The sequence below is a fragment of the Schistocerca serialis genome, chromosome 1 (assembly GCF_023864345.2).
Source record: "Schistocerca serialis cubense isolate TAMUIC-IGC-003099 chromosome 1, iqSchSeri2.2, whole genome shotgun sequence".
NCBI classification, from domain to species: domain Eukaryota; kingdom Metazoa; phylum Arthropoda; class Insecta; order Orthoptera; family Acrididae; genus Schistocerca; species Schistocerca serialis.
In genome coordinates this window covers 907594028-907617173 of record NC_064638.1, presented here as the reverse complement: position 1 = coordinate 907617173, position 23146 = coordinate 907594028, and the positions used below count along the sequence as shown (strand labels likewise).

Sequence of the window (23146 nt, the reverse complement as noted above, 5' to 3'; positions counted from 1 at the left end):
ACCCGACCCGGAAAAATTATCTGCTATAAAAAACTTTCCAACCCCTGTTACAAAAAGGCAACTGAGAGGATTTATCGGTCTTACGTCATTTTTCAGACGTTTTGTTCCCAATCAGGTATTGAACAATCCCGCTCTTCACAACCTTTTAAAAAAGAATTCACATTGGAATTGGACGCCGGAATGCCAAGACGGATTTAAGAAAATTAAAGACAGTCTGGTTAACAGTAACATTCTCCATCATCCTCAGATGGATAAGGAATTTTGTATTACTGCAGACGCTTCCTTTGTGGGTATCGGCGCTTGTCTTTTCCAGATTCAATTAGTAAATGGACACGAGCAAATCCAAGTGATTAGCTTTGCGAGTCGAGTGTTATCAGAGTGTGAGAAGTCTTATTCGGTTACGGAGTTGGAGGCACTTGCCGTAATATGGGCTTTTAGGCGATTTAACTATTATATCTATGGAAGAAAAATTAAAGTCTATTCAGACCATCAAGCCTTATCATTCCTCCTTACATGCAAGTTGCAACACCCTCGTCTTACTCGATGGTGCTTATTCCTGCAGGAATATGACTTTGACATTGTATATATAAAAGGTAAAGATAATGTTATAGCAGACGCACTTTCTCGCTCACCTGAGGGCTTACTAGAAACCAGCGAACTGGTGGAACAAATGTCTAATTATAAAGTCTTGTTAATGAAAGATCCAATTCACAGAAAGTATTTTCTTCAGTTATGTAGGCAGATTCAGATTCTTCAAAATACAGATCCAAAATGGAAAAAGGTTATACAAATTCTTCACGAAAATCCAGCCCACAAGTTGTCCAAGTTTTATAAAGTTCATAACCAAGTGCTATTTCATAAGACGTCTGAGTCATCTGAGAGCTGGTGTGTTTGCATCCCTCGAAATTTCATTGAACATCTTCTGTGGTACACTCACATTTCATGGGGTCACTACGGACCAGAAAAATGTAAAAGGAAAATCTCGACTTACTGTTATGTTCCGAATCTACACCAGAGAATTCATAAATTATTGAGAAACTGTGTCATCTGTCAAAAGGCAAAATCCTTAAACATTTCCACTTCAATTCCACTAAATCCAATAGTTGCTGAAAGGCCAAACCAGCTTCTTAGTATTGATTTAGCAGGTCCACTACCCACCGGTAGGGGAGGCGCTAAATACTTAGTAGCAATCCTGGACAATTTTTCTAAGCACATAAGACTGTACGCAGTAAAATCTTCTTGTGCAAATCCAATAATTCGTCGCATTGAAAATGATTATTTCCCACGATTCGGGGTTCCAGAATCAATTTTGTCTGATAATGCTTCAAATTACACATCACGCCCGTGGCGTGCATTTCTTGCTCGCCATAGAATCAAACAAATTTTGATATCCCTGTTTCGACCGCAATCGAATCCGACAGAAAGAATCTTCAAAGAATTTAACAGATTTATAAGGACGTACATTCCGAATAAGCAATCTAAGTGGGTAGACTTCGTAACACCATTCGAACAGATTGTAAACCACCTTCCTCATCTGTCGACCGGATTCACGCCACATGAGTTAATGTCAAGATCAAAAGAGAGGAATGAATGGATAGACCCCCTTCCAAAGTTACAAGACAACGAATTGGACCTAGACGCAAAAATCAGGCAAGCTCTCATATCATTGACAACGTATGCTAACCTCCGAAAAAAGGCATTTGATAAGAAGGTAAACAGAGTTATAGATTTCAAAGAAGGAGAAAAGGTATTAGTCAGGACTCACTTTAAACCATCCCTGTTGTTAAAGAAGAATCGTAAGTGGCAACACATTTATGAAGGTCCCTTTGTGATAATGAGGAAACCACACATTGGTAGCTATTTGTTATCTGACCCTGCCACGAATAAAATCAAAGGATTGTTCCACCATCAAGATTTAAGAAAATTTTATAACGCCAGGAATTAAGTTAATTTAAGCTGTAAGAAAATTCTAAGGTATTGGAGATCAGGATTAACCAATAAGTAACAAGAACGGAACTGAACTGACTACGGACGTTAACCGGTGCTGAAAGGAAACCTTGTGTATTAAAACAACGCGTCTGGAAAATAAAATACAGAATAAGTTGCAGACAAGTATTTACATGAATAATCTTTATGTAAACAGGAGGACATGTCCTAGAGGCGATTTTCAATTTTAGTTATAAGTTAGTATGTAAGGAAAATGATGTACTCGAGAGGTATTAATTAGCCCCGAGGTACTAAAATGAGGAAAGAGGAAGGAGCGAATAATGCACTTCTCTCGCTAAATAGTAATTTGAGAATGAGCAGGAAGGAGCGAATAATGCACTTCTCTCACTAAATAGTAATATGAAAATGATGATTATATGTGCTTAGTATTAGTAAGTGAAATTTAATCTAGGACAAATTAATGGCCTGTTTTAAAAGGAAATACTTAAACGTCCAGACAAAATAGGAAAGTTGTAAGAAAAGATTCGATTCCATGAGGTTATTCCCTATTTTCAAAAGAGGTGACATAAATAAGGCACCACCTGTTAGCGTAAAACAGTCGGTAGATTTAACTTGTAAATTCCAGCACAGTGCTGTGCCAGCGATAAAATAACATCTCTTTGAAGTGAACAGATACCTAGGATTAAGCAGGAACAGATTGATGACGCAGTGCAATTGTTCTAAAAAGGCCTGACGTTAACCTTAAGTAAAAGCGTGATGGAATAAAAAGGAAGTTTATTATATAACGCAAAGTAAGATGAGTCCAGACTATAAACAAGCTGAGTAAAAGAACATATGAGTAACATGGTTTATTATGCCAACTTCACGGTACTATTGAGCATTAGCGATACTGCAAATTCACAAGCTAGCAGCACATATAATAAGGATCTCGCCCAAGCTTCACAGGTAGTGACAGCAGCAAAAAACAACACTCTAGTGAGAGGCTTATATATACAAATGATAATTAATACCCAAATGCGTAATGCATAAACTTGACTCAGTCTAAGAAATGAGCAAAGAGTAGTAAGCAAGCTGCAGCAAGATACATATTAGATATACATGCTTGAAGTGATAGATTTTATTTTAAGTGTGCACTGCAATATTTATTGTTTTCTCTGTGATTATGTGATTATTGAATCCCTTTCCTAAGTGCAAATCCTTTAAGATCCTTGATCCTATCCACTCCTCAGGATCAACTTGTAAAGATGCACGTGTGCTTAGGAAGTGAGGCACTACTTATAAAAATGAGTAGGTTCGCGACGCGCATATTGCTTTTGTAATGCGCAAGGTAATTTAAATTTTCGACCTGGTTGAGGAGTAATTTAAATTCTGTCGACGATCAGCGAGTAGACCCGCTTTTCCCACCTTTTTTTTTTCGACTGTTTGTATTTCTACACGAAACTCAGAGGCGGAATTGCTATTTCCAAATCTGTCCTCGAACTTTCTTTAAAGACAAGCACATACGAGAAAAACTTTTGACACTAAACAAGACGAGCACTAAAAAAAAAAAAAAGTATTGGTCCTACAAAATGAATAAGCAAGCGTGATAAAGATTACTATGAATGAAATTAATTTGTAAAGGAGATTGGAATGGATTTGGTCAAAGAAAAAGTACTTATAATAGCCTACCTGTGACCGTAGGCATAAATAAAAAAAAAAAGACTAATTAAGAAACAATTGTTTTGATTCAAAGTGGTCAATTAGATTATTTCTCGATTTAAATGAACTCTTGTAAATATTAGTATGTAAATCAACTTGTAAACACCGTGTGATGTTATGACGCGAGAATTTCTGTTAATACACCGTTCACGCAGACGCTCACCACAGTGCAAGTGAAGTTTTAAAGTTCGACGATTTTCAGTGGCAGTATTCTACTGCACCATATGTGTGAAAATTTCGTTGATGTGTGCAGTGTGTAATAATCAGTGTCATTCCACACATGCAGTTGCAGCGGTAGCTACCACTTACCTGTGAATCCGTAACTGGATAGTGGACAGGAAGTGATGTGAGGCAGTTTCGGTGGCAGAAGCTCCCTCCAGCAATCTAAAAAGCACAAAGCCACGATCCGCCGAACAAAAGCGACGCACGGCACCTCAAGCGCGAAATCAACGCTCTGCAAGAAAGCTCCGGTCACGTGCGCGCGCACAGACTGAATTTCAAGATTGCTCGCAACAGTGGAGGCGGACAGCCACCACGTGACGAAATAATGTAAACGTTCAACCGACAACACAGTTGCTGTGCGCTACATTCTGTAGCAAAAACATTCACACCCAGTACTGAAAACATTTTGTATGTATCATAAACCTTCCGAGAGACTCTAAGATAGAGAAGTTAACGTAATTATTATAATGACTGATTGTACACAGAGACAAGTCACAAGGTCACCTCTGAACACTGTTGAACTGTAAACCTTAACGAGAGATCACGATACGAATGAAAATAAGCACACGAAAATACGTCAAAGGATCCGATCCTTCCTATATCCCATCCCACATGTATATAAAATTAGTTTTGTAAGCTATTCTAATATAAGACATTTTATCTGTTTCATATGTGAAATAATTCGGAGAGCCACACTCGAGCCCTGAAAGTGAAAGATATGGACTTCCTTTTCGAAGCCATCACCAGTGGCCGCTCTACAATCCAAGTCTATCATAAATAGTGTATGTGCGACGAAAATAAATGTATAATTAAATGCGACGACGGACAAGGCAATCAATCGACAAGACGATGACAATATAATGAATACTGTCAAAACAGAAAGTTGTGTACCAGTTGTGATAGTCAAATAACTTTTGCAACGATGAAAAATGAAGTGTGACTCTATTTCCTTATAAATTTTGTAAATATGTGTACTTATAGCCTTAATTTTAAGAATCATCAAGATAGAATGAATCCATACAAACACTGATAGAAACACAGAACAAATTCACAATGATCCACCGTCAGTAATTACAAATTGAAACGTTAATTCTTTTATTATGGAATGAATATGAAATGAGACTTTTAATAACCTGTATGTTACACTCGAAAATTACAAATATTCCAATGTGCATGAGGATGAAAGCAATACCTTCGGTATTCCTTCCCTCCTCATGGGAGGCAGTGTAATATTAGTAATTTTCGCCTCACAAACATTGATATACGCTCAATAGTAAACGCCTGATGGCCTAAAGTTATCGAACAGTTGTAAAGTAAAAGAAATGAATCATCGCATAGCAGCGACAGAATCTATTATTCTTTATCTTTACCGTTCTTGCGCGGTGCCAGTAAATCTCTATGTACATGTATCGATTAATGGTATAAAAAAGAATTCTGTTGTTTCAAGACAAATGAGGCTTTTGGCGCCTCACCTTTTACTGTTTGTGTTCCATGAGAGGCGGACGCAGACTTGCTGCGTTCCACAACTGTATTTTATATTTTATGTGAAAATATTGAGTGAATATGCTAATTGTTATTTTTTCCAATCACAAAAGATGTAGTTTCTTGTAACTGATATCGAACAGACAGAATCAAGAGGACATTTTGACTGTTATGTATAAAGTATTTAACCACAATGGTCATCTATTGTAATTTAATATGAAAAGGTACGTAGCATTAAAAAAACGTGTGTTAAAGATAAGTGTGCTTATTTTCGTAAATTAACCTTGATGAGTCCATCTCCTTATTTACTTAACTGTTAATTATTTTGTGTTACTTCATCATCAGAAATTACGATCACGCTGATGGGCCGAACGCAGCATGAGGCAGAAGGAACATTATCGTTTTCCTATTATTTCTGAACCAACTTTTTTGTGTAGTGTTGCATTTCTTTTAAAGTCTATAAATCTTCTGGTCCCTTAGTGTTGATCCGGGTATGACTACATCGCGACTATAAAAATGCACAGAAATGATAATGTTTCTTCCGAGCGATCTCAAATATATATATCAATATGCTGCTCTTATTCAGGTATTTAATGGTCAACGTATGTTATTATAATAGCGTAATAAATCCCTGATTCTGTTGCCAAGTGGCCCACCAAAATATTCACTTTTTCGACATTAAAAAAAAAGTAACAATTCTTTTTATTTTTGTCCCCCAAGAGCAACGCTACAAATGCCACAAGGTGCTTCTGGAGATAGGGGAAAGCAATAGGGTAAACCTATTGTTGATCCCTGGTCACTCAGGGATTAGTGGCAATGAGCAAGTCGATAGGTTGGCCAGGATAGGGGCGATGACACCCTTTATTGGACTGGAACCTGTCCTGACAATCACCAAGGCAACGATCAAAACAAAACTACGAGACTGGACAAGGAGACAGCATGTAGAATATTGGGCTAAGGTCCAAAAGCAAAAACATGGCAAGGTATTGATGCCGAAGCCATGTTCCAAGAGAAGGCTCTCAATCCTGAGCTTGAACAGGAGAGAAATGAAACTCATGGTTGGACTATTGACAGGCCATGCAAATTTCAAAAAACACCTACAATGGGGATAATATAAGACAACCCCAAATATAGGATGTGTGGTGTGGGCGCGGAAACAACATCACATTTGATCTTTGAATGCGAGGCATTGGAGATTAAAAGACACAGAATATTTGGATCAACCAGACCTGAAAGCACTGGTAAAGGACCTCCTTGCACTGGTTGGCTTCACTAGACACACAGCGAACGATATATCGCCCAATAAACTCTGTTTCGGTGTGGGCAGCAGCGGGCTTGACCAATGTTGTTTTTGCTTCCCTAATACAATAAAATCAAATCAAGCATTCTGATTCCAAAGATTTATTTTGTGAATTTGTGCAAGCTGTACACAGGATTCATAATCTTGAATAAAGTTTTATGTTTCTCTAAATTTTATTTCTTGTAATTACTTTTTCTGGTGCACATGCTTCTTTTCATGACACTGGCTTCATATTAATGCAAATGTTTTGATATCAAATGTTCACTTTACAATGATGATTACTTCACTCAACTGATAAGATACATACAAGAACATTCCAACCATATTGCTGGGTTCTCAAAGAAGAGTGATATCTTGGTAACGAATTTCTAGTGTCTTGTTGATTATAATGTTACTTGACACAAACTTTTCACTGTTTTTGGGCAGTGTCTCCCATGTTACAACAAAATAATCACAAAACTACATACAGCTGTACAGCTGGAATAGTATTACTGCTTTTATTGATGGAAAACAGACAGGATTATTCTCTGTTGGGGATATGTGGACAAACATTTTCCAGCGTGCATAGTGGCACCCAAGATATGATGTGCAGAGTGCATTAGACTCTGTGGAATATACATGTTCTGTGTTTGTTGATGGGCAACATAATATATTTGCATAGCCAAATGTATTAATACGTGTTGTGCGAATAAAGCAAAAGTTTATTTTGTCCCCTAGATAGTTGTTACTTGTCATTTAGCTACATTAATCTGCATAAACTAAAACAGGTTATGGGCCCAACTACTGGATTAAAGCGAAATAATAAGCTTTAAGGTGACGTATATTTGCGCAAAAAGTGGCGGAAGTTTGTATAAAGTGGATTGTGTATGCTATCACAAAGAAGAAAAACAACTGTAAAATGAGTACAACACAGATAGCGCAAATAGAGCAGCTTGTAGAGTGTGAAAATTACGCGACCTGGAAATCTGCCGTTGAGACATATTTGCACTTGGATGACTTATGGGATGTCGTAAACGGTAAATTGGCACCTATGGAATCAGGTTTTGCTACTAAGGATCAGAAGGCAAAATCAAAACTAATCCTTTTGATTGATCCACTGAATTATGTTCACAAAGAGAAGGCTACGTCAGCAAAAGAAGTATGGGACAAACTGAAAAACGCATTTGAAGATGATGGTTCAACCAGAAAAGTAGGATTACTCTGTGAGCTGACAACCACAAGATTGAATAAGTGTAAAAGAGTGGATGAATATGTGAATAAAATAATTTCAATCTCCAATCATCTGAGGAATATTGGTTTTGAAATTGCGGATGAATGGATTGGAACTTTATTGTTAGCTGGACTACCAGAGAAATATCCGCCAATGATTATGGGTTTGGAAAGTTCGGGAATACGCATTACAGTGGATAGTGTTAAAGTAAAGAGTCTACCGGAAATGTAGAAAGAACCAGAGTCTAATGCTTCAGAAAAAGAAACAGTATCGGCTTTATACTCTAAGTACAAGAAGAAGAAGAAGAAGCCAGTAAGATGTTTCATATGCCAGAAAATCGGACATATTGCTTCACAGTATAATGAAAAGTTAAGCAGAAAAGAAAAGAAGCCTGTTAATTCTAGTATTCCCCTAAAGGTAAGGCATTTTCTACTGTCTACAAGAAAATTAAAGAGACCTTTGGAAAAAAGAGAGCCACTTGTATGAATATCAAGAGCTCAGATGGAAATCCTGTTCTAAGCAAAGAAGGGAAAGCAGAAAGGTGAAGGGTCAGGGTGTATACATGGACAAGGAAAAAAATTCCTGGATTTCCCATTTAAAAATACACTTTCTCCCGGGTGAAAACACACTTTTTCTGTGTTAAGTGACATATTTTCCCTGCGAAACTTATCAATCCTTTGAATGGTTATGATTTTTAAACACGGGCATTGAATATCCCGGCACTTTAGGAAACGAAACTAAAGGAAAAAGACACGTTTTGGAAATATCTTTGATGTGCAGTAAAATCAACGCTGCGTATTTTCGTATCATGGAAGTATACATTGGAATTCCACCAAACACTGCATGTTACTTTCCGAATCATTGAAATCGAGATTGCGATGCGTTTCTGTAAGCCAGCCATAGCTCATGTCATGTGATCTCAGCAGCCGATGATAGCAGATATACAGAGCATAGGACACGTGATGTATCAGTCAACAGCAACATCTCTGTCAAGTAGCACAAACACACAAACAGGGAAAGTTAATAGTTTAAATTAATATACATAGTGTTGCTACAAGAAAAGCAAAGCTTTTGCAAATAATATTGGTATCTAAGGTAAATAAGCTGCAAGAGAAGCTAAGCTTTTGCATAGTTATAATGTTGATCTTTTTTGCGCGTGTTACACTTTAAGATATATCACACAAATGTGCCAGTAACATTTTTAATAGTGACAAAATGTCTGATCAGGGTTCAAAATTCTTCTAAATGGCTCCACATCAAAGAGTTGATTTTTAAATGAGAGTCAAACGCTCTGTGATTTAAGGAATTCATTGTACATTCTTGCACATGGTTCAACTTACGTAAAAGGATATTTACTTTGAAAGTAACGCCTTTCTAACCACCATTCGCAATATTTTCCAGCGACTTGTTAGAAATAGGTTCATTTCAGCAGTTGCCAGAGAGTGCAGATAACAGGCGACACCACGCTTGCGCAGCTACCATGACGTAGGAAGCCCGTATGTACGTACGTGTAATACACTGCAAAGATTAATATCAGGTCGAGGTCTGCTCCATTGGGAATCTAGACATAGGGATGTGCACTTTAAGTATGTTCTTTAAATGTGGGCATTTTAGTATGGTTAATGAAATTCCGATCCTCTTGGAGTATCCTCTGATGTCTTGTTTCTTTCATGACATAATGTATTATCTTCCAGTGTGGTTTTCGGGATTTAAGGTTAATAAAAGTCAAATTTCTTTAGCAAACAGACAAAAATAACTTCACTGTCAGAAAGGTGGGAATAAATTAAAATCTGAAATTAATAACACATTTTAGCCTTCCTTAATTATGTGAATGTATTTTAATTCACTTGATAGCTCCTGGCCACAGATATCCGTTTTGTTTTCATTTGACATGAGAGTAAACAAAGGAGAAACAGTAAAATCATTAAATGTAAACACGGGTCATGTGGAGCCTACCCACTATAACTCAGACTGCTCTGCGCATCAGCTCCGGATCTATGATATTTGCTAACTGGGTCAATACTAAAAAAAAATCGAATTTCCAAAAATACGTTCATCATGTAGCACACATCTTTCTGAAAAGTCTGAAACATAAAACATATATGTTCGAGGAAATGTAAGACATGTTGTTTGGTTGTAAGTGTGCCAAAGTGCAGTACCACGTCTCTTCAGACAGCATTCTTCTATCGCAAGTCACTATAGTTCGCTCTGTGGTATTGAAACTTGTATATATTGTAATGGATGCCATCAAACTATATTCAGGACAGTGGAAATTGAAATGTCCTGTGGTGCCTCTCCTGCTCCCAGTCAACCGGTTCTCGCAATTAATAGCGAATGGGATTATTGGTAATCGGGAGAAGAAGAACTCTACAGAAAATTTGCACTCTTTATTACCTATTAGCTAACACTTTGCTGTTTTGTGTGACATAAAATTAAATATAGGATACATAAAACCAATAAAGACAAGAAGCAAACAAGAAAATACACATTTCTTCAATTCTTAGCTCTTAGCATTTTTTTCTCTCTAATCTTGTTACAGCTTTACATGACGTGCTTTCCTTTCTGTGAAAGAATCTATTACCTCATCAAAGTTCATCGAACGTTTTGCTGCATGAAAAATCAAAATGTCGTTACCTTATACTGAAAACGCTGTTAATACAAATAATACCCAAGACTGGTGTGGTTTCTCGATCTGATTACAATACACATCTAATAAATGAGACTGTTTTGGCACAAATGGTCATTTTTTAACACGACAGAATATAATTCATGAAGTACCAATTTCAAATGTCTATTAGGCCCACTACAAGCAAAAAGCTTTATGTTAGGAAATAGTTTCACATTTCATTCATACACACCAGTGTCTCAAGCGTGAGATCAAAAAGTAGTATTACGAAATTTTTATATAAATTTGGAACTGTGTTATTCTTCCATAATTTGTGTGAGGTCCCCGTTTCTTCTCCTTCCTCACCCTAACAAACAATCTTGTCATCACCAGTTCTGTAGCTATTCCTGCCATTGTCAAAATTTGTTCGCCGATTAACTTCTAACCCTGGCAGAATCACAGGTTTGGTTATCCTGCGATTATTCTCCGGTTAGGCGTTGTTACATGTTAATACAACACGTTTTCCGCATTACTTGCAGACTATAACTTAAGTGGCTGACAACTGGTCCTTACTAGTGTAGCAATCTGGTCAAAAATGTTCTGTCAAAATTTCATTTTCTTGGGTACACCGTGTAGATAATATATAATCTTTCTCATCTGTTATTCCTGTTAGTTGTTTATTTCCATTCTGGTAGTCTAAATCTATGGATTTCGCTAATAACTATAACAACGCTGATCATTCGGAAACCCAATGAACCACATAATCAGACAGCGATTGGCATTCATCTGTTCGGCTTTACTCCGCTCAGCTCATATAGCCCCATCCCCTATTGTCTGCGGAAAGTTTATTTCTAGATGCGATGATGATTCTCCTGACAGAGACATCACATACACTATGCACTCATTCAAAAATCAACTTAGGATTCATTCAGAAATCAACTTAAAATGTGTTCAAAAATGTTCAAATATCAACAGGGATGTGTTTCACAGCCACATTCCTGTGGCTAGAAGTGAAAGAATCTACTACTCACACGTGACTCATCTGCACATGCGCACGAGTCCACTCATTACTGCTAAAACGAATCAAATGTAAACAGTTGTGACTTCACAGCCATCAGAGGTAATTTGTTGTTATGAAGCATTGCACAGTCTTCCTAAAGCCTTTGACACATTTTGCTGTTGGCACACGCTTGCATGAGCACTGTGTGTCGTCATTCTAAATGGCGCATTTTTTTTTTTTTTTTTTTTTTTTTTTCCCTCTCGTTTATGTTTTATTGTTGAAGTGTTATTCTGCAATAGCGGGATACAGTAATATCCTTTGTTAGAGTATCGCTCCTTACTCGCCAAAAATACAAAACTTTAACAGAAAACTAAAACAATGAAAAATTCCCGGAATTCTAAAAAATTCCCGGGTTTTTCCCGGTTTTCTCGCGGATGAAAAAATTCCCGGGTTTTTCCCGGATCTCCCGGTTGTCCCGGGTCGTATACACCCTGAGGGTCTACATAAGGGTGACGTACTTGAGGGCAATATTATGGAAATGGAAGAGGATGTAGATGAAGATGAAATGGGAGACATAATACTGTGTGAAGAGTCGAAACAAGGCCCCAGCAGTAGATAACATTCCATTAGATCTACTGACAGCCTTGGGAGAGACAGTCCTGACAAAACGCTACCATCTGGTGAGCAAGATGTATGAGACAGGCGAAATACCCTCAGACTTCAACAAGAATATAATAATTCCAATCCCAAAGAAAGCAGGTGTTGACAGATGTGAAAATTACCGAACTATCAGTTTAATAAGTCACAGCTGCAAAATACTAATGCGAATTCTTTACAGACGAATGGAAAAACTGGTAGAAGAGGACCTCGGGGAAGATCAGTTTGGATTCCGTAGAAATGTTGGAACACGTGAGGCAATACTAACCTTACGACTTATCTTAGGAGAAAGATTAAGAAAAGGCAAACCTACGTTTCTAGCATTTGTAGACTTAGAGAAAGCTTTTGGCAATGTTAACTGGAATACTCTCTTTCAAATTCTGAAGGTGGCAGGGGTAAAATACAGGGAGCGAAAGGCTATTTACAATTTGTACAGAAACCAGATGGCAGTTATAAGAGTTGAGGGACATGAAAAGGAAGCAGTGGTTGGGAAGAAAGTGAGACAGGATTGTAGCCTCTCCCCGATGTTATCCAATCTGTATATTGAGCAAGCAGTAAAGGAAACAAAAGAAAAATTCGGAGTGGGTATTAAAATCCATGGAGAAGAAATAAAAACTTTGAGGTTTGCCGATGATATTGTAATCCGGTCAGAGACAGCAAAGGGCCTGGAAGAGCAATTGAACGGAATGGGCAGTGTTTAGAAAGGAGGATATAAGATGAACATCAACAAAAGTAAAATGAAGATAACGGAATGTAGTCGAATTAAGTTGGGTGATGCTGAGGGAATTAGATTAGGAAATGAAACACTTAAAGTAGTAAAGGAGTTTTGCTATTTGGGGAGTAAAATAACTAATGATGGTTGAAGTAGAGAGGATATAAAATGTAGACTGGCAATGGCAAGGAAAGCGTTTCTCAAGAAGAGAAATTTGTTAACATCGAATATAGATTTAAGCTTCAGGAAGTTGTTTCTAAAAGTATTTGTATTGAGTGTAGCCATGTATGGAAGTGAAACATGGACAATATACAGTTTGGACAAGACAAGAACAGAAGCTTTCGAAATGTGGTGCTACAGAAGAATGCTGAATATTAGCTGGGTCGATCACATAAGTAATGAGGAGGTATTGAATAGAATTGGGGAGAAGAGGAGTTTGTGGCACAACTTGACTAGAAGAAGGGATCGGTTGGTAGGACATGTTCTAAGGCATCAAGGGATCACCAATTTAGTATTGGAGAGCAGTGTGGAGGGTAAAAATCGTAGAGGGAGACCAAGAGACGAATACACTAAGCGATTCAGAACGACGTAAGTTGCAGTAGGTACTGGGAGATGAAGAAGCTTGCACAGGATAGAGTAGCATGGAGAGCTGCATCAAACCAGTCTCAGGATTGAAGACCACAACAACAACAATGAATCGAGTGGCAATTATGCAGAATGGTTCCTAGATTGAGGAATATCTGTGCACATTACCAAAGCTCCATCAGGTCTGTATGATGTTCAGTCAAGGACTGACATTCGAATTTTCACAGTTGAGAGATCTAAATTAAGGTGTCAACAAGCCGGTAAAGTGGATCTTAATTTGCCTGCGAATGGGGAAAAGGAAATTGTTACTGCTCATGTTGTACATTATGTAACAAATATTGTAACTAATTTGCTGTCAATAAGCAAAACAGTAAAGAAGGGTAATAAAGTTATCTTCGATACAGAGGATGGTAAAGTGATAAGACTCTTGTGGTGGTGATGTAGCTACTGCAAGTAATGTAAGAGGTATTTATAAAGTGAATATAGTTCAAAATGATACAGCAATGCAATCAAGCATAATGTGTGATAGTGCTGAAACAGAGATGGAAACTGAAACAGAGGAAGATGATAATAAAGAGGAAGCTGATGTGTTATCCGAGAATCAAACTGAGGAAGAAGATTCAACAGAGGAAGTCAGTTTAAAGTGGTCTTCACGTATAGCAAAACGAAAAGAATATCCAGAATGTGAAATGTATGCTGCCCAAACAACCAACAATGAACCAATCACAGTTGATGAAGCTTTAGTTAGTGCAAATGCTCAAGACTGGAAAAAGGTTATTGAAAAGGAGATGCAATCCTTTGCAGATAATGATACATATGAATGGGTTGACATACCTGAAAATAAAAAGCCACTAAGTGCAAGATGTGTGTTTAATATTCAAAACCTTGACAAGTGCAATACCAAAATTAAAAGCCAGATTGGTAGTTAAAGGATATTCCCTAGAGGAAGGAATAGATTACCATGAAACTCTCTCACCAGTGGTGAAGTATTCATCGTTAAGATACCTTTTAGCTCTTGCAGTACTGGAAGACTTATTAATTCATCAAATGGATGTGAAAACAGCCTACCTGAATGGAAGGCTGGAAGAGGAAATATATGTGATTCCACCTGATGAAGTTAAGTGACCTTATCATGGGAAAAGGAGAATTTGGCACTTGAAGAAAGGCATATATGTATTAATGCAAAGTGGCCATTACTGGAATAAATGTTCGCATAAAACTTTGATAAAACTAGGCTTGTTACCAACAACGGTAGATTCAAGTATATATGATAAAAGAAGCAATGAAGAAATTGCAATCAAGGCCATATGGGCAGATGAGTTTTTTATTTTAACCAATAGTGAAAGCCAGATGGACTTTTTTAAAAAACAGTTACGGTCAGAATTTAATACACATGATTTAGGGGAACTTAACCAATACTTAGCTATGAAGATTCTAAGAAGTGCCAACTGAGAAGAATTATGGATTGATCAATCTCTGTACACAAGGAAAAGCTTAGAAAAGTTCAATATGGAAAATTGTAAACCTATTTCTACTCCTATGGAAAATAATGCAAAACTGCTAATAACTGATTATGGCAAGAAATGTAAGGAAAGTGTACCCTATTTGGAAGCTGTAGGAAGACTACTGTACTTAGCACAGACTTCCAGACCAGACACTGCATTTGCCACAAATGCTGCACACAAGTTTTGCAGTGATCCTAGAGAAAAGCACTGGATGGCAGCCAAGAGAATAGTCAGATATTTAAATGGAACTGCTGATTACAAATTAAAATATATTAAAACTGTAAATGTAAATTTGGAAGGATACAGTCATGCAGACTGGGGAAATGAGCTGGAAAGCAGACACTCCATCACTGGAAGTTGTTTTAGACTAATGGGAGGATTGATATCATGGTCATTTAAGAGACAAAGAAATGTTGCTTTGAGTGTTGTAGAAACTGAATATATAGCCTTGTCCTCCACTATCCAAGAAGCTCTTTGGATCCGTACACTGATGAGTGAAATAGAATCTCCTCCAACATTAAAGCCAACTGTGGTATTTTGTGACAATATGGGAGCTATTAAACTTGCAAAAAATAATGTCACCAGTCTAAGATCCAAACATATTGACATAAGGCATCACTTTATAAGACATCATGTGGAACAGGGAAATACAATCCTCAGCTATCTATGCCTAGAAGAAATGTTATCTGATCTCCCCAAGCCTCTCAGTAAGGACAAATTTCAAAAGCTGGTGAAGCATTATGGTTTAACCTGGGATGTATACTGTTGAGTATATGAAAAATATTTGTTCAAGGCGGAGTGCTGGGGATATGTGAACAAACATTTTCCAGCATGCATAGTGCCGCACAAGATATGATGTGCAGAGTGCAATAGACTCTGTGGAATACACATGTTTCGTGCTTCTTGATGGACAACGTAATATATTTGCGTAGCCAAATGTATTAGTATGTGTTGTGTGAATAAAACAAAAGTTTATTTTGTCCCTTAAACAGTTGTTACTTGTCATTTAGCTGCGTTAATCTGCATAAACTACAACATTCTCATGATCCTTTGTGGTTAGGTCTCCAGAGACGATTTCCACACGGGCAGTCTGTTTGGGCACTCTACATTAACAACAACAATTCTCATAGCAAATTTAACATGACTGACACTAAAACATTGTGCACATTCTGCTACGACGATGGAGTTAATGCATGTGATGCCTTGTATTACTTGCACTACATTAACAAACACTTCAATCAAGCTGTCTACGAGAGATCTTCCCATTGGAGGAACAAATTTAGAACCTCCTACTATTTGTGTGAAAAATGTACATATTACAATTTGTGCACTAATCAAGCTATGACTTTAAACCAACAACCAGTGTTTGTCCCTCATCGTGGAACTGGAACTCCCGATTGACCATATCGAAATAATTATGCTTATTGGAGATATAAATTAGCTATTACCAGCTAAAATCTGATTGGCTGCCTGCATCTTTGTTGCAACTGGTCGTCGAGAATTCCCAGCATTCAATGGTCATTGCCAACATCAGCACACTACACCACTGCTGCCATAAGCAAAAAATTACCGAAAGATGCGAAAGAAGCTGAAACTGTTAAAGAGCAAGGTGGATTACAATACTTGTTCCTAAACCACTCCTGATGCCACTATTATTTTTTTCCTTTTCTGATATCTATTCATTGTAATGCATATACTATACATACCACATTAAATTTCCCAATTCTTAACTCATGCAGTAGTCCACTAAATTTTATTTTCCACAGTATAACTTGCTGTCTACTGATGACAATAACACAAAAAGTCCATTTTGAAATAATTTAGTTGAAGAAATATTCGAAATTTTCGATACCTCTAAGTAGGTGTACCTCAAAATTCCACCTGCTAAAAATTGTTTATTCTAGATTAACTTAGCTTATTTGAAACCCTCATTCTTCTCTGTTGAATAACTGTTTCACTTTTTCTAAAATCTTAACATTTCAAAAGTTATTTTTTTCCAGGATATTCCAGTCTATGAAGAATATTTTTTTCCAAAAGTCAAGTGTCATAGTTTAGTAACCTCCATTTTTCTGTTTCCAGAAATGTATACTGTTACTTACATAACATACGTTTGTCAATTATTCTAACTAAAAAATTTCACTTTCTCAGAAATTCTTGGCCAGCTTGGGGAATCCTCATGCACATTACAACTTCTCTCATAAAGTAGTACTTATTATTTTGTCATTTTCTGATTATACAGTTTTTGGTTACATGATTTTACTTCAGCGAATATTGTGTGTGCATATTTTTTCCTGTTTCTGGCCTTTATTTCAATATCTAAAATGCAATATTGTTGTATTTCGCCAATCTGTAATTTCTGTAATATGGGTTCTTATAAATATGTCATCTCACAAAAAGCCACAGTCAGAAGAAGGCAAGCATTCTAGTTTTACTGAGTCTGTAACAAGCATCCAACATGTAAGATTCTAGAGTCAATGGCCAATCGCTAAAAGATGAAAATCTATATCAGTAAGTCAATCATCTATGTCAGTTCTGTGAGAAGATTTTGTCAAATCACTTGTAGAATGTGTAACTTATAGATCTGCATAGTGAAAGCTCGGTCGTAATAATAAGCCAATTTTTTAATAACAAGATTGATCAGGGAAAAAGAAAAGCAACAATGGTGTTGTGTCACACCATTATGAATTGTCTGAATAGCCTAGCAATTATTGGGAGAAGCCTTGATTGGTGGATTTTAACGAGACTAAAGAGGCTCCAAACTGGTTAGTAACGTTACAAAACTTGTCAAGAACTGCACCTTATCTTCAGTACTGAAGATAATCACGGTGTTCTTTGCTCGTTATCTCTCAAAATTTTGTTTCAGTAACTTTAGCATACAGCTATCCATGCTTTTAACTGGTGATAATTATGTCATATGACAATAAAATTTGATTACATATGAGAGGTAGAGAATATTTTACATTCTTTCAGAAGTTTCTGACAATCTTCTTTTGAAGGCTAAATTCGAAGTCCAGTTACTGAAAGGTATATGAAGGCATGATCTGATAAACACGCAAGAATCTACGAGTTCCCTACATTTTTGATGTCTTATTTCTTCCAAATTACCTATCATTCATCATTTTCCAAATTTCTTCCATTCTAGTAGATAAAATGAGTAACACACCTACCTTCACCACAAACTAAGAAACAAAGGATCTGACCATCATACTTCCAAGTTTTAAATAAATTAAAATGGATTGAAAATTATTAATAATAAATAACCGCTCAATTTTTTTATTACTTACCTTCGTTGTATACAGTGGAATCATCTGAATTTTTTATTTTCTGAGCAGGCAATGCGGATCCATTGTTCAAGGCACCAGAAACACTGTTGTTATTGGTATGACTGTTCGCTTTCTTCAGTAGCAGCAGCAACTCCTTGCGAACTCTTGCTTTTTGTTGACAAATAGGTGAATAGCAACTGCTTACTCCTGTTGTTGCAGCCTGTTTATTATCGTTTTCATTGCAACTAAGAGAATAGCACTTCAAACTTTTACCAAGACGAGCCAACTTTGAGTACTGTTGCCGAATGCCACTCACTTTCTTAGAAATAGTGTTCAATATATCCTTGCTGAAAAATGAAGTTTGTGAGTTGTTTGACACACACAGTTTACCAAGCACCATAGAAGGCAGAAGATGATCCACACCACTCTCACTTTCTGCATCACTCGCATCATTCTCAATATCTACATCACCCTCTGCATCTGATGACTTAGATGTATCACCATTCACACCTACTTTTACTGATCCTTTTGATGCTTGCTGGAAAAAAGAGAGGGAGAGAAAAAAGCATAAGAACTCATGGAAAACAACACAGTAAATGAAACACATTATAACTGTATTAATCAATGGCTTTTCTTCTATCCTGTAACCCATAACTGCATCATTGTCATTCATTAAAAATTAATCACCTATGGTATTTTACTGTTAAATTGTTCTCCATTCTTGTAAATGAAAGGACTATCGTATCAAACATAATAAGAAATTATTATCTACAGTGACATTACATAATTTTCAGTCATTCTGACAGTATAAATATTTCATTAGTGAAGCTCAAGAAAATTTAATCTAGACCACACAATTTATAAAAAATGTGAAGACAATCATTTGCCTGTACAATTCAAACTGTATGATGCACAGGTACATTTCACACTAAGTTTGAAAGCTACAGCAATTCTCTAATCCGATGGAGCCTGGGCTCCATGCATTATTCTACCACATGTGAATGGTTACCTTCTCTCACTATTTTGTTTGTTGATTCTTACGAACAACAGGGTGCATACACGGGTAGGAAAAAAAAAAAAAAAAAATCCTCTCGGATTTTTCCCAAATTTTTTGGTTACAAATACACTTTTCCCCCGGTGAGAGTACACTTTTTCCCTGCTGAAAATTCAATTTTCCCTGATGAAAATTCAATTTTCCCAGGCGAAAATTCACTTTTTTCCACATGAAAGTGCTTTTTTTCTGTGTTAAGTGACAATATATTTTTCCTCGAAGCTGTGAAACTTCTCAATCCTTTGAATAGTGAAGGTTTTATAAACTCAGATAGAACTTCCCAGCACTTTAGGAAACTAAAGCCAGAAAAAAATATGTTTTGTAAAGATGTTTGATGCACAGAAACATTTACACTGCATATTTTTGTACTACGAAAGCATAAACACAAATTCCACCAAATATAGATAATAGCTTCCAAAGCATTGAAATTTAGATTGTGTCACACTTTGTCAGCCAATTACAGTTCATGTCACGTGATCTCGTCAGCCAATGACAGAACGTATTCCGAGCATAGGACATGTGGTGTAGTCAACCAATAGCAACATCACTGTTAAGTAGCACAAATGCACAAACAAGAAAAGTTAATGGTTTAAATTAATATGCACACATATAGCTACAATAAAAGCTAAGCTTTCAAATATAATATTGATCATCAAACTGTTTAAGAGGAGTGGATAAGGAGGATCCTAAGAACACAGCTTAAATTGCAGCAGCTGAAAACTTCTGATGAGCTCAATTATAAATTTCACTGCTGTGCACCAAACATTTCTTAGGTGACCTGGGTGCGTACATGTTCCATATTTTCATAGAAAAGCCAATTACATGTGTAATTGCTCAAGAATTGACTTCACACTGTTTTTTTAAGGATAATTATACTTTTTCCCATCATTACTACATAATTTGTAATCTATGAAAGAACAAAAATAAATATGACAAACTAACTTTGAAACCTGAACTTTTTTAAGGTGTGTTACCCTTTAAGAGATATCAAACACAAATGTACCAGTAAAATTTTAAGTAATAGCATAAACGTCTGGTTTTTTGGGCCAAAAGTTTTCCTATGTGCTTTGTCCTCAGTTTTAAGTTTTGAATGGGAGTATAATGCTCCATGATTTAAGTAATTCATCACACATACTGACAGATAACATAATTCATCTTGCTTAAAAGGAAATTTACTTTTAAAGTAACACTTCTCAAACCACCGTTCGCAACATTTTTCTGCGGCCTGTTAAAAATGTAAAAAGTTGTGATGTCACACTCATTGAAACGAGGTCCACAAGAAAGACTCATTCAAGTAGATTGTTGTCGAAGTATTGCATAGTCTTTGACACATTTTGCTGTTGGCAGACACTTATGTGTGCACTGTGTGTTGCTGTTATAAATGGCACATTTTCTTCTCAACTGAACCTGTATTTGTTGTTATTCTCTCATTTATCTTTCTATTGGTGCAGTATTATTCTGCAGCAGCAGGCTAAAGTAAAATCCTTTGTTAGAAATTCTTACCAGTCAAAATTACAAAAATTTGACTGAAAACTAAAACAATTAAAAATTTCCGGAATTCCAAAAATGCCTAAATTTTTCCTGGATGAAAAAAATCCTGTTTTTTTTCTAGATTTCCCACTTGTCTCTGGACATATACACACTGAACAAGTACTTTCCATCACCGTACAAGGACTGAGTTGGTGACTGCTGCATATAGGTCAAATTTTTGAACATTATAAAGAGCAAATGCACTTATTTGCTAGACTAAAACTGATTCAGTATGAATGTATTTAGCCAATTTCATATTGGTGCCACAGTTTCGAAATATGCATGCAATAATAATTTTATCTCCTCAAACCACCACCATAAGTATATGAAATTTCATGAATGAAGAAGTGTAGGAATTTGCATGCTTTGTTAGCTCAGAAAATCCACACATGGCATGATGAATGGGAAGCCACACAGCTGTAGTAATTATTGTTCCTCAACATTATGACAGCATATTAATAGAAAATGATAGCATCCTTTGTTTAATAGTAGAAGAATGTGCTATGTGTAATTCAGATATTGCACTGTTTTGAAACTTCGGGTACACAAAACAAATTTCAATAAATGCCGAAATAATCTATTTAAAAACTTACATTCTGAGCCAGCTTCCTTTCTTCCAGTATTTTCAAATGTGTTCTTCTGCTTAGAAATTCATCTAATCTTGACTTCCTTGCAATTTTTGGGTAATATAGTCGTCCAGGAGATGTCAGTGCCTTTGTAATATTTATTTCTTCAAACTTTGTAATTGGTGGGAAAACCTTTAGGTTTTTTAATGCAACTAAAATAGATAAAAAAATTCTGTTAAATATCAGAACAAGTTTTTGCTGCTTTTTTCACCAAGACAGTATAATATTAAAATGTCTAAATCAGTTTCTTTTTTCATTTCCAATAACAAAACTGGAATCAGACAGCTAAAAATTATATCTGCTTGATCAATGCTTCACATATAATCACCACTTCTCCTTCTTTCAAATCAAACATGTGCTACAGTGTTCTTTCTAGTAACTAATGTACTGAAATGTTTTTCTTTTAGCAATCTAATCTGTAGCTGTTGCATATTAAATGATCATCATTACATGTCATACAAAATGCAACAAATACTTAAAATACAAAAAACAAAAAAATACATGCAATTAATTAATTGAGCTATTCAGGTCTTAGTATGTTTCATGTTCAACAAATAAGGCACACTGAAAATAGTATTATGACAAATCTAATACATGCAGTTAAACAAGGGAAGGAGAATTCCTAACACTTTTTTTTAATGCCACATACTTCGCAATAGTGACTTGCAGTTTTACATCAAGTTGTAGCTCTCTACAAACTTTGTAATTAGGCATACAAGACAATTAATCATAGGCAAAGATATTTCTACACTAATCCAACACATTGCAAAACATTCAGACACACCTTTGTTTGGATTATTTATAATATTATTAACAAATAAGCACAACTCATTAAGAACGAACTGTTATGCTGGCATGAGTAAATGCTGCAATGGTTTTCCAGGTCTTAACCCACCCCCAGCTCCATAAAATCTGCTGTGACAGTACTTTATCACATCCAACCCTTTGGCATTTTACTATCCTCATTGGATTCTGATACCAAGGTCAAGATGAACATACTAGTACTGGCCGTAAACAGCAGTTTGGTTTCATGTCCACACTGCGGGCAGCACTGACCTTGCGACAGTTGGCAAGACCCTCTGGTAGCATAAGTTAGGAGAAAAGTATGAGCGTTTTTCTCCTCCAGTTGTGTTGATGTTTCCAAAATTTTGGAGTTGATAGCATTATTTTTGCATGTGGTTACTCATTTACTCTCGGTTTTTCTCTTGGTTTGCTGTTGTGAGTTTGTTTTTATGCAGTTGATAATTCTTAAGCTTTCACATTTTGGATTACTCTCTGTTTGTCTTTCAGAATTGTGTACTGTCACCATCATCTACTTTATGACCACTCCAGTTTCTCGGAAACCAACTAGTGGCATTCCCACATCTGGTCGCACATTACTAAAGTGGCTACGAAGCTGACTCTCACGTGTGAATAAACTTGTAATGATGGATCATAAGTTTCTGGCATTTTGGCAGTGTCAAATAACACTGCAGGAACAACTGCAAGAACATATGCTACTGCAATGACGACAGCAGGGGCAGATGCAGGAATAGCTTAACCAATGCACAGCTGATCTGAAACATGGGCCTACAGCTGGCAGAACAAGGACATACAGGGGAGCTTTTGCATCCACCACATCAGTCACTGTGTTTCATGAAACCTAGAAAGGCGCAAAAACTGCCTGCTTTAGGCTGTGTCGCAAGGTACGAAACATACCAGATCTCGCAATCCAGAGCACTTTGTTACTCAGCAGTAACAGCAGGAGTAGTAG

At 36.5% G+C, this 23146-nt stretch overlaps 1 protein-coding gene across 1 annotated transcript in view; it reads right to left on the bottom strand.

The window, feature by feature from the left end:
• Positions 1-23146, bottom strand: part of LOC126411948 (nucleosome-remodeling factor subunit NURF301) — a 312451-nt gene that overhangs the window by 193233 nt on the left and 96072 nt on the right. Inside the window, exons 14-15 of the mRNA XM_050081404.1 lie at positions 21361-21545; positions 18208-18724 (exon numbers count right to left, since the gene is read on the bottom strand). Of these exons, the coding sequence (XP_049937361.1) occupies positions 18208-18724; positions 21361-21545 (702 nt within the window). The remainder of the gene's footprint in view (positions 1-18207; positions 18725-21360; positions 21546-23146) is intronic.